At 31.2% G+C, this 13,677-nt stretch overlaps 2 protein-coding genes across 3 annotated transcripts in view; both read right to left on the minus strand.

Moving 5' to 3' along the window:
• LOC145287797 (dynein axonemal assembly factor 11-like) overlaps positions 1-13,216 on the minus strand; it is a 76,533-nt gene extending 63,317 nt beyond the window's left edge. The window contains exons 1-3 of one of the 2 annotated variants that reach the window (XM_080135639.1): positions 13,014-13,216; positions 3,828-3,921; positions 938-1,011 (exon numbers count right to left, since the gene is read on the minus strand). In XM_080135639.1, the coding sequence (XP_079991765.1) occupies positions 938-1,011; positions 3,828-3,921; positions 13,014-13,023 (178 nt within the window). In that variant the 5' untranslated portion in view covers positions 13,024-13,216. The remainder of the gene's footprint in view (positions 1-937; positions 1,012-3,827; positions 3,922-13,013) is intronic. The other variant, XM_080135640.1, reaches the window with a different exon arrangement.
• Positions 6,728-13,677, minus strand: part of LOC145287796 (leucine-rich repeat-containing protein 40-like) — an 89,660-nt gene continuing 82,710 nt past the window's right edge. The window contains exon 15 of the mRNA XM_080135638.1: positions 6,728-6,889. The gene's annotated coding sequence lies outside the window, so the exon portion shown is untranslated. The remainder of the gene's footprint in view (positions 6,890-13,677) is intronic.

Consider the following 13,677-nt stretch of genomic DNA (forward strand, 5'->3'; position numbering starts at 1 on the left):
CTCAAAAATCCTATTTTAAAAAAAATAGCATGGTGACATAGATGCCTACGCACTAAATTGTTTTGTTGTTTTTTATTTGTAATAAATTGTATCTATAAATAATTTCGGTACTTATGCACTAAAAGGACCATATTATCATTGGAATCATTTGGGCAGTTTACAGAAAATACTGGATAGTGCCAAAATGCTGAGTGTCTTAACTAGCCAGAAGTATTTTATATTTTGTTTTCATTTTTGCGAGAGTGACAATAGTGAAAATGGAAAACAATCCAAAATGAACTTTTTTTTATTATTCTAAAATAACTTTTACAATTCTTTAAACTTTTATTTTATTTAATTAAAGAAATTTCCATTTAAAAAAAAAAAATTATATGAAAAATACAATTCATCCATTTCATAAAATTCTAAATCAAATGTTATGCATTATTTGTACCTTTAAAAAATTATTTACTTTAAAAATAATTATTTTGAATTATAGAATGTTACATTTTATTGATAAATTAAAAAAAAAATTTTTTTGAATCACTGAAAGCGGATTGTTAACTTTTATTTTATTAAAAAATATATTTTAAAAAAAACACTAAAAATATTCTTATTTGACTGTTGCCTTTTGCATTTTTTTTACAATTTAAATTAAATTCAATAAATATTTCGGTGAGTAATATTTTTTGTTGTGTTACGTTGTTACTTTATTGAACTTGTTTTGAATTGCGAGAAAAGTTTGGTTAGAAATTTTGGATTGTCTTCCCTTTTCGTTAGTATCCATCTTCTGAAAATAAAAACAACAAAAAATACTCTTGGCGAGTTAAAAGTAAACTTGTGCCATAATTTATTATGCATTATTGAAACAAGTCTTGAATTTTCTTATTAACGAAAACCAAAAAAAAAAAAAAAATTTTGTTTATTTCTAATATTTTTCTATCAAATCAAAGCTTACCAATTTTGGGAATGAGGTTACTCTGTAAATATAGAATTGTTAGATCCCGGCACCATTTGTCGATATTTTCAATTCTGTAATGTAATAAAGCAAAGTTTAAAAAAAAAAAGAAAAAAAGAAACAGCAGTTGAAGCAAATATACATTCTTTTAAATCAGAGAAGTTTATGATGCAAATCTTTCATTAAAAATTGTAACAACATCTGATCACTGTCTCGATAACAACATGAGACAATGACAATTCTAATTACAACAACAAAAAAGCACTTGCTATAATAATGATAATGGATATTTTACTATGAAAAATTAATAAGGAAAAAGTCAAGTTTAAATAAGAAAAGTTTAATAACTTTTAATAAAATATTAGGTCGGTGCAAAAATAATGTCATTTTTTTCGTTTTTTTTAAAGTTGAATGTAAAAAACGACATTATTTTAGCACCAACCTAATATTTGCATCTCAAACGAAATTTCAAAAACATTTTGTCTTTTTATTAAAAATTTCACACACACATATGTATATATATACATAAATAAACAAATATACATCAGCCTTTATTATAGAGCAAAGATATACAATTGGTCCACGGGATTCAGGTTCAAGGAAAAGTTATGTAACCATACATAATCATTTAGAATATCTAGTGAAAAAGGAACTATGTAGAAGTAACACAAGTTGAAATGGTCAATATTATGAAGTGCAAGTAAATATACACCAAGTAATTTTAGGCGATGCAAACTTTTTACCCTAGAATCGTATCATATAGTAGTATCTAAGAATAATTTATTAAATAAAAGGCAAGAAGTGGTCCAAAGTTGTTTGCATAGAACCATATATGTACTCTCTCATTTAAAATCTGACTAGTTAGCTCAAAGTAAATTCATAATTTATATATACTATTTAGTTTAAAAATAAGTAAGGGATTGGAAAGTAGAAGGATCTAATAAAGTCATGGAAATATAATAATAATAATAATAACTAGCGGGGCCTGTAGAAATTCCACAGGGGACTCATTGATATGTAATATATTGATGTTGGCATTCTGTAGATGTTCAGTGTAAATGGAGACGCTCTGATATTGTAGCTCTTTTGTTAAAACTGCAAAATTATTAATCTAAGCTATAACGAACGCCCAGTAAAGCCCGGCCATAAAGTACGCTTAAATATAATATTTTAATTCTTGCAGATTTCGTATGTATTATTATAGAGTTAATGTTCTATTGATTTTTATATATAATAAAGTTGCGATTTCAAAAATAAAAAAATATATCCATATGACTTGGGTGCATCGGGTTAAATCGAAACCGAAATAAAAACTTATGAAGAATTCTTGATAAAATTGTTTATAAAAAAAAATAGATGATTTAAGTGCCATCAGCTATAGTCGAAACCGAAATCAAAACTTTTGAAGAATTCTTGATAAAATTATTTATGACAAGAAATGAAAGTACAGATCAATTAAACGACCCGGATGTAAGTGTGACAAACAAAAGAACACACACGCTATCGTATTAATATATTAATAATAATAATAATAATAATAATAATAATAATAATAATAGTATAGGTCCTTTAATTTCAATTACCTCAGTAAAAATTCCTAAAATAAAATTAAACAAGTAACTAGGCGGTAATTAAATAGCATAACACATAAAAAATAAACAAACAAATATATAGGCTTAATGGTAATCTCCAAAAATACCGTTAGGGCTTACAACATGGCCGCCAGAAGAGTCAACAAAAAACTGCGAATAAAATATATAAAACTCGTAATTTCTGTTTTTAAAGTGGGTTGTCAATTTTCTTTATGAAATATACTTCCAAAATAAACTATTACAGTCGTTTAAAACATAATAGAAGTATTATTTTTTATTTTTTAAAAACAATGTTTACAAAATGTCTACGAACGTGCGTAGACATTTTGTAAATTTTTAAATAGATTTATTAAAACCCTGTAAACAATAGGAAAGTACTTAACAATTTTACACATTTAATAAACAATATGTAAGCATCCTCCATAGAACTAAGATAGCTGCCCTAAATATAAAACACATTTAAAATGTAAGGAATTTAGTTTCATACCCACAACCTAAATAAACCACTCATAGTTATAACCCAAGTTAACATACAATAAATAATAATTGTTAGTTAAAATAGAATTTTAAACAATTATATTATAATCTTTATGCAGATTAAAACCAGTTAGAAATAGTATATAATTTAATCCAATACGAAAATAAAAATATGAATAGCTTTACTCTTAAAACAAAGATGGCAATTTAAATAAACAAGCGATGTGAATTCTTCTAGACGCATCATTTCCAATATTATATTTTCTAAAGAAAAATTTCTATTTTTCTGATGAGTATATGTAATAAAAATTTAATATTAACTTGAAAATATTGTGGAAACAAAACAGATCTGTAAAATGTACTGAAGTTTTGATATGTTGAAAGAACTGACCGGTAAGATAAATAGACCCTTGGGTCCTGGATATATATATATATATATATATATATATATTCAGTAGAACCCTGGGATACCGCATTAAAAATTAGTAACAAAATACAGAACAGTATGGAATACACATGTATATAATCAAATAACATTATAAATAACACCATAAGGTGGGGCAAATACCGTAACCAGGAGCTGGAAAAACATTGTATTCCACACCATAACCTGAAAAAAATGTATCCTAGGGCCACCGTATCCCGGGGTTATACTATATATATATATATATATTATATATATATATATATATATATATATATATATATATATATATAATTCACATTTAATTTTATAGTTACACAATAATTTAGTTAACCTGCTTATGTACAGCATCTATTTTTTTAAGTTTCTAAGCAAAAATATTTTTAAATTTACAAACCTTTCAATGTCCTGTTGATGCAGTGAAATTTCTTCTAGGGTTGAAATTTCACAGTTATTATGCTCAGCACGTTTCCGGATTAAATCTTCTGTAACTGGGGAGAAATAAATGTATGATATTTATTCAAATGGACCATTTTTAAAACCGATTTAATTTCATAGACCTTTTTTCAAAACAGAAATTTAATAGACCATTTTTTCAAAACCAAATTTAATTTAATTTACTATTATTTTTAAAAAGAGGTGTAATTTAATAGACCTTTTTTAAAAAAAAAAACAAAAAACAGATTTAATTTAATATACCATTTTTTTTAAACAGATTTAATTTAATAGATCATTTTTAAAATAGATTTAATTTGATATACCATTATTTTTAAAAACCGATTTAATTTAATAGACCATTTAAAAAAAAACAATCTAATTTGTTTCATATAAGAATGTGTAGAAACGAGCATATATTATATAGACTATGTATATTTAAACCGAATCATCATAAAACACATGAACAGATACTACACTTTGTTTTTAACCAAAAGGCCAGTTGATGTTAATCGGTAAAAAAATATATATATTTTTATGTGTGAAAAATAAAATTAGAATGGAAAGTGTTCTCACAAATCGCAAAAAATTAATGAAATTTGAAATTAAATAGAATTAATTATAAAATCTAAAAAAATTTTTTCAAACTATTTCAAAGATAATTAGTAAATTAAAGTCTAAAGATGATGAATTTAAAAAATAATCTACCTTTTACTTAAAATTACGTAATTACCAAGATGCTTACCTTCATTCAGACATGTATGGTAGTCAACAACTGCATTGTATATAATTTTGTATGGAAGATATTGTTTTGTAATTGTTTTTAGAAATTGAAAATTTATTAGACAATAATTTCTTTATTTTTGAAGAGTGTAAAAAAAAAAGTGTCTACATTAAATTATTAAGTATAGAAGACTTGAATCACTTCCCATTATTTTTAACCTTACATACAACAGTTTTCTCGTGATAGTCCCTTTTTATTTATAGTTTTATTAGACTAAATATAAGCAGTCAATTTATTTTATTAAAATGGTACTTCTACAATTTTAATTATTTTGTATATTAATGTCATGTAATATTAAATTGGGCTCAATGGGCTTTTATTTCTCTACTAAAAAATACTAAAATTTTGTAAATACACTCCTGATCAAATATTTAAGACCATTTGAAAATCTTTACAAAGAAACCATTTTTTATGGATAGATTTTAAACTCCTCGCACTTAAGATTACCAAAACTACAACTTAAAAAGTTATGGAAACAAAAAAGCTACATTCCAAACTTTTAATTCAGAAATTTAAATTAAGTGAGACGAGTTGAAAATCTAACTTTAAAAAAAAATGGCTTCTTTTTAAAGATTTTCAAGTGGTCTTAAATTTATGATCAGGTGTGTATTAACCAATATTTTATTATTATCTATATATTAATACGATAACGTGTGTGTTATTTATTTATTTATTTTCTGTGTCACGTTTACATCTGAGTCGTTTAATTGTTATGGACTTCCATTTCTTGTAATAAATAATTTTACCAAGAATTCTTCATAAGTTTTGGTTCGGTTTCGATTATAGCTGATGGCACTCAAGTCATTAATTTTTATAAATAATTTTATCAAGAATTCTTCATAAATTTTGATTTTGGTTTTGATTATGGCTGAAGGAACTCATATATTTTTTCATAAGTTTTGGTTTTGGTCATATGGATATATTTTTTTATTTTTGAAATCGCAACTTTATAATATATATATATTATTTTTGAAATAATAATATATATATATATTATTTTTGAAATAATAATATATATATATATTATTTTTGAAATCGCAACTTTATAATATATAAAAATCAATAGAACATTAACTCTATAATAATATATACGAAATCTGCAAGAATTAAAATATCATATTCAAGCATATTTTACGACTGGGTTACGCTGGGCGTCCCTGCTAGCTTAGATAAATACTTTTGTATTTTTGACAAAAGAGCTAAAATAATGCCAGAGTGTCTCCATTTATGCTGAACATCTACAGAATACCAACATCAATATAGTACATATGAATGAGTCCCCTGTGGAATTTCCACCGGTCTTGCTAGTTATTATTATTATTATTATTATTATTATTATTATTATTATTATTATTTTACTTTACTTTACTTTAGTTAGTTTAAAAAGATCAAACGGTCTCCTCCTAGAGCTAACACTCAATTTCATTATGATTTAAATTTATATCCTTGGCCCTCAAAATCAACAGAGATTAGATTTCTGTTGATTGTGGTGTAATGCTATTCCTGTTCATCTTCTCAGGCTTTGCCTTCTCTCTTTGAGAAGGAGTTAGCTTATTGCTAACTGCCAGAGGTGTACTTTCTGGAGAATGCCGAGGAGGCTGCACAGGCACTTTTTGCAAGTCAGAGTGCCCTCCTCGGGGATGCTGACTTCTCAATCTCACTTTCCGACCCTAGTGTCATAGTTCTTGCATTGAGAGGGAACAAAATACCTCCAAGTACTCTCTTAAGAAAAATCGTTGTCCCTTTTATGGCTGATTTCTGTATTTCACTACAGCTTGGTCTTCCAGGAATTGTGTCTAAGTATTTCTTCAGAAATTTTTTATTAGGCCAGTTGTTCCTACAACAACCGGTATAATGTCTATTTCTTTCAGCGACCATGTTGTTTTTAAAATCATTCTTAATGTCCCAATATTTGGTATCGATTCCTGTTCAACTATTAATACCATAGTCATTTGGAATGGTTACAGCAATAATGAGTGCAGTTCTTTCGGGTGTGTTCCAAATAACAATTTCTGGCATTGTCTTTTATGCCTCTGCCTACCTCTATGTCCTATACAATAAAGACAAACGAAATGGAGTTTCATTTTATATTCAAAAGCAACTTTATTTGTTATCTTCGTTAGTAGCATGTACAAGAGAGAAACGGGTTAGTTGTAGAGTTCAGTGTTCATGTGCACTTGTATTTATAGTAGTGGTAAAGAGTTTCTGATGTGGGGTCGTAGATTAGATATCCGACAGGCCTGTTGAAAGAGAGAAAAGTATTTAATGTATTTACATGTTGTAGGAGCGTGCGTCCAATAATAGAGACGGGGCAAAGGGTTAGTGTCTTGTCATAGAAAAGAGTATGTGTGTGAAGTGTGCATTGAAGCAAGTTTTGATGTTAGCCATGTTGGCTTGTGATACTCATGTTAGCCTGGGGCCAAAGGCGAATGTCTGCTGCCAGTGAAAGCCAGGGAGAAAGAGAAAGAAGAGTTGCCAATTTCGCCTTTTATGTACTTGGTCACATGATTGAGAGCTGGCTTGTGATTGGACAAACCAGGGAGAAAATTGATTTCAAATCTTGACCCGTGAGAATTAACTCCTACTATTGTGCTTGTTGCTACAGTCCTGTCATTTTCACGTTGTTTTAAACAAGTATTTTTTTTTTTAAATGTACCAACTTTACTTTGTATCAAAAACTTTTTTTTTATATGTAATAATACTCTTATGTCATAAAATTATTTGGCATAAGTGCATTATAACTCACCAGAAGTATTTTTTTGTTTTCATTTTCGAAAGAATGATACTAAGGGGGGACAATCCAAACGTAATACTTTTTGTTTTCAACCAAAATTTTCTCGTGATTCAAAAGAAGTTTAATAAAGTAATGAAGTAATCCAACAAAAATAATACTTATGGAAATATTAATTAAATTAATTAAAATTGTAAAAAGAAGATGTAAAATGCAACAATCAAATAATTTTTTTTTTTTTTTGTTGCAAGTTGCATTGTAAGTGGAAAGGATTAAGAAATAAGCAGAAATTCCAGGGAGGAAATTTTCCACACGTATGGACGGATAAACAGAAGAAATTTTTATGAAACACAAGCAAAGGGCTATAGAATATTTACAAACAAAGAGAGATAATAAAAAAGACAAGAGTTATCGGACTTCTAACAGGATCGGATTTTCAACATTTTTTTAAAAAAAAGTATATTTCTTTAATAAAATAAAAGTTAGTATTCATCTTTGTTGATTTATTTTGAAATTAGCAACAATATTTCAAAATAAATTTCTTTTCAAATTTATAAATAGAATATATCATTCTGTACTTCAAAATAATTATTTTTAAAATAAATTAGTTTCAAATTTATAAATAAAATATATCATTCTATATTTTAAAATAATTATTTTTAAATTCTTATTTTTTTTTATAATGCACAATTGTATATGACTTAGAAAATTTTCACCACTATATCCACAGAAGGAAAGTGGTAGCTTTGACTGACCACAAGCCCCTCATCTCAATCAGCAAAAAGCCTCTATCAAAGGCACCAAAACGGCTACAAAACCTCCTGCTATAGGACCAGCAATACAACTACACACTCCAATATAAGCCAGGGAAAAATATCCCATTGGCAGATACGCTGTCACAAGCACCAATCAGCAACCTGATAATGTAATCGATACAAGATCACAGACTCGCAGAGATTCACTAAAAGACAGTTGAGAACCAACATGAGAGCACTGGCAGAAGTAATCGCTAAAAGGTGGTCAAATGGTAAGGAAAGTCTGCCTAACTGTTCTTTGATTAGAGAGATGAACTCACTGTACAAGATGGACTAATACTGCGAGAACAGAGAATAGTCATACTGCATGCTATGCGGACCGAGATGAAACAAAAAGCATATGTTGGCCACCTCGGCATAAAAACATGCCTGCGAAGAGTGAGGGACCTCATATTTTGTCCAAGAAAGTCTAAAGAGATTAGACAATACATTGAAGCCTATGGCACCTAAACAACCTATGCAGACTGCCAGCCAGCAGAAGCACAAATCATAGCACCAGTGCCGGAAAGACCTTTGCAACAAGTAGCAGCGAACCTCTTATCATGGGGAGGGGACAACCATCTGATCACAGTGGACAGACATAGCAATTTCTTTGAAATTGACAAACTGGATGCACCCACATCAGAAGTTATGATTGAATGTATGAAAGTGCATTTCGCACACGATGGAATTCCAGAGGTATTGATATCCAACAATGGTCCTTAATTTTTGTCATACACAGTCAGAAAATTTGCAAGGAAATAGTTGTTTAAACACGAAACAATATCACCAGACAACAGCCAAGCAAATAGTGCTGCCAAAGCAACAGTAAAAATCACCAAACACTTCTTCTGCAAATGCAAAGCGCCAGAAGATCCATTTTTAGGGTAGTTGAACCTACACAATACACCAATTGAAGGACTAAGCAATAGCCCAGCACAAAGACTCTTTGGTAAAAGGACAAGGTCAACAGTGCCAGCTGTCAAATTAAAACTTAAGCTCCTCTACCCATACTCAACTGATGAAGCATGGAGAAAACAGGAGAGGAGGTTTAGACACCATGAGATGGGGAAAAGAGCTGAAAGGCGTCAACGTCGGTGACAATGTTCAAGTTCAGCCATCCAATCCCTACACAAGAAAGTGGAGGGAAGCAACAGTCCGAAAATGAATGACTGGCAGGTCCTATGAAGTAGAAGCAAGAGACGAACAATTATACCACCAAAAACAGGCAGTTCCTGCACAAAATGCCCGACTGAAAACACTTCTTCTTAGGACACCATCAGACTACATGCATAGCCGATGCTCATCCTCAGACCCAAATACAGCCTGACAAACCCATACTACAAAGAGAAAAGATTGCACAGGAAAACGAGTCGGCTGAAGAAAGCATTTATGAAAGGAATGACAGCCAACAGTATTCAAGGCGCAAACCTGCATGCTACAATCCACCCTTCCCCATATTGCCATTCAAAACCTTGTCCCTACCCCATTCCACCTAAGAAGAAAATAAAATGAAGAAACACTCTCCCTGACGAGGGGGGAGGGAGATGTTATGTATAACCAAACCCCCACTACTGCCCTCCCTAGCCCTCTCCTCTTTCTACATAACTCTCCTATAAAAAAAGGAGGACTTCTCATTGTAAAATGGCCGCTCAATAAAGCTGCGATTACACTTAGTTCTGCGTCGTCATCATTCTGATACTAACCCATAAGCGTAACAGCGTAGTATAAACATCCCCAACACCCCAACTTTGAAAGCCATTCTTAACATGAGGAGGTTGGAGCTGTTTATTTCTGAAAGCCGTTCTGAATATGGAGGGGGGGGTTATACTATGTTGCGGACCAGGATATAAAATACCCTAACTCGCTACAAGAAAAAATAATGAAACGAATTGAATGAAAGAAACAAAGAACTCAAACGCTGGAATAAAATAAACATGTCGTTTATTTTCTGTTGAGAAATGATGGTCTTCGTATACACGTGTTCATTCAGCCGCTGATGACTACGTGCGTGGAAGGAATAGAGAAATGCGAAGTGGCAAGCCGGCTGTAGAAAGAAAGGGTTAAACTCAGTAGAAAGTCGCGCACATGTCTGTGTCGATGGGCCAAAGCGAAGGGGAGATAGAGAGAGTAAGTCAATCCAGTTCATGGAGAGGGAAAGTGTATTAAATTAAGTGTGCTTGCGCTTGCCCCACATTACAGTAGCAGAGAAAGTGACGTTAGAACATGCGGTCAGTTCGTCGACTAAGCAGGTCGAACACTGGTCCAGACGCAAAAAGAGGCAGTTGACAGGTTTTGTTGACTTTTATACTGGGGTCAGTGTTCTGACTGCGCATGTCTGGCTTTCACTTTAAAGGAAATGACGTTTCGCATATGTGTGTGCTTGTGCGCGTATGTGTGCGTATATGTGTGTACGTTAGCTTGTGTGTGTGTGCGTATGAGGCTGTGTATATGCGTGCGTGTGTGTGCGCGTACGTGTGGGTGTATATATGTACGGGAAAGCATGTTCGAACAACTACGCTGGATACTTTCGTAAAAAATACCCCCCCTTTTTTTTTTTTAATTAAATAAAATAAAAGTTTTAAGAATTGTAACATGCATTTTAGAATATTTATAAAAAAAAGTATTAATTTTGGATTGTCTTCCCGTTTTGCTATTATCACTTTTGTGAAAACGAAAAAAAAAAAAAATACTTCTAGTGAATTAAAACGCTCAGCGTTTTGGCACCATTGAGTGTTTATCTATACTATTAATAAAATTCTAAATTTATTTATTTATGTGTGTGTGTGTGTGTATATATATACCAATAAAACTTTGAAACCGGTGCACCGAATTAAAAAATTATTATTTTTTCTCTGAAAGATGTGAGTCCCTACATTGTCCTTATCTATATATAGTTCGTAATGAACAACGTCAAGTCATACAAAAAACCCGTAATAAGGGTTCTGGGGCCGTTTCGTGCATTATCGAAAAAGTTACCTGCCCATGTCAATGAAGTTTAGCACTGTCTGTATACACTTGCGGTAACATCTTCCAGTATACGGACAGGACTTGTGGCGCAATGGATAACACATCTGACTACGGATCCGGGGATTTCAGGTTCAAATCCTGACAGCTTCGTAATAATTTTAACCATCATTTTATCCAAGGTTTACTATCCTTAGCCTAGTTAGGATATTTTTGTTTTTCAGTGATTTTGTTTTGTGCATATGGGAATTTTCCATACTCTGAGTTCACAGGGTAAGTGTTGATGGTAATTTGATGTTGAGTGTATTTGATCTTGTGTTTGAATCGGCGTTGTGTGTACCGACGCAGTGCAGCACAGCCACAAGTTACAAATGAAAATCAACAAAACAATTATGCATCTATGTTACCATGCTGTTATTTTTTTTTTTAAATAGTATTTTTAAGTTAAACAAAAATATCGTAAAAATTTAATTCATTAAATTGTTAGGTGAAAGTATAGAATAATTACAAAACATCCTCCCCCTCCCCATGTTAAGAATGGGTTTCTAAATAATAACGGAATTATATCAGCGCGGTAACATAGATGCACAAGTGCAAACAATTTATCATATATTACCCCCCTCCCCACCAAAAAAAAAAGAACTCAGCCATTTGCATATTTAGTTTTGTAAAAAAACAAATATTTGGAATAAGCACCAAATTGGGTACTCATGCATCTTTTGACCCTGATTTCTGTGACGTCAGCTCGGTCGGGCTCCACCGGTAGCTGACGAGAACCGCCGGAATAAGCCGAGCACTGATCAAATGTTAAAACACAAAGGAAAAAAGAAAAAAACTAGTCTTTTTTATTTTTTAGAAAAAAAAAAATTATTTAAGCAATTAGTAGGGTGATAAAGTGTGGAGTATTTTTAATGTTTATTTTCCAAATCATTTGCTAAGCAAAGAAGCATATGACAATGAAAATTAGAAATTTGAAATGGATGCAGGAGGCGATTGAATAAAATTGAAAAAAAGGAAAAAAACTCATTTTATATTCACGCACGAAAATGACAGGCATTAAAATATTCCTAAATAAATATTCTGTTCTTTAATAGCCGAGCCGGGAGCCCCCACGATGAAAAAGGTTTCAACTTAGAAAAAAAAAAAAAAAAAAAAAAAAATTGTCAACTTTCACGGAAATTCATACCAAAAGGGTACTAGTGCCCTTATTGATCCATGCTAAAATAATAACGTTATTATTGGTATTATTATACAAACACCGTGACAGCGTTAGGGTTAGGGTTAGGATTAGGGTTAGGGTTAGGGTTTAGGGTTAGGTTTAGGGTTAGGGTTAGGTTTAGGGTTAGGGTTAGGGTTAGGGGTAGGGTTAATTCGCTGTCACGGTGTTTGTATAGTTTTACCTTATTATTTAAAAAGCCATTCTTAACATGGGGAGGGAGGGTGTTTTATAACTATTCTATACTTTAACCTTACAAGTGAATAAAAAAAAATATCATAAAACTTTAATTAACTTGGAAATACGATTTAAAAAAATAGCGCGGATCAGTAAGTGCACTAGCACAGTCAAAAAATGCATGAGTACCTTATTTTTAACCACAACAAGAAATCTTTAATATCAGGAACCAATTTTCTTCTAACACCGTTTACTGCGGAGTCTTCGTTATTCTGGTTTACTGCTGTTATCGTTTGGTCTCGAGTCGCCCTTCCTCGAGCGAGTTTCTATTTAACATTCAACCCTATTTTTATGTTTTAATCAAAATATATATTTCAAATTGTTTGCAAACAGATATTCAAAGGAATCATTCAAAACCCAAATAATATTTTACGATAAAATTAAAAATGAATGAAATAAAATATTGTGTCGTTACTTACTACGAACCATTATTCTTGCGCATCGAACTACAGAATAAACTTTCAATAATCAAAGAAAGTTTATTACGTCGCTAATAGTAACAGGCCAAAGGGAGATAACTCCGATAGTTACTTTGCGATTATTTCCCTTGAATTGGACGATCGATTAAGGTTAAATCTCTCCATTATTAAGATTGTATGGCAACTTCTTACATGTGTGATTTGCTACTGCAACAATCATCATCGTTGTCGTCGTCGTCGTCGTCGTCGTCGTCGTCGTTTATTTATTGAAATAAAAATGCCAAGCCAAACGCCTCCACCGCCCCACTCCCTAATGTAAACAGAATTTTTGTGGAATGTTAAACGGCATTCTACTTGGTAAATGTCGGCGCGTTACTTACAGAAGAATGGTTAATTAAACTGCAGAAGTACTTGTTAAACTACATAAGTTCTATTATAGAATACCCCCCCCCCAAAAAAAAGAACGAAAAATAATAAATATGTTTTTATAGACCGCTCATGAAAACTTAATTTTTTAGAGCATTAAAAAATACGTAACACACACACAAAAAATGAACCAAATTTAAAAAAAATTTTCTTGTTATTTCAAATGTCTGCTAAAGATTCCTCCGCGATGTGAGAAGTCATTTCACTATAAGAAAACACTACTGAAGGCAGTGTAATG

The sequence above is a fragment of the Euprymna scolopes genome, chromosome 11 (assembly GCF_053919585.1).
Source record: "Euprymna scolopes isolate OS-2025 chromosome 11, ASM5391958v1, whole genome shotgun sequence".
Lineage (NCBI taxonomy): Eukaryota > Metazoa > Mollusca > Cephalopoda > Sepiida > Sepiolidae > Euprymna > Euprymna scolopes.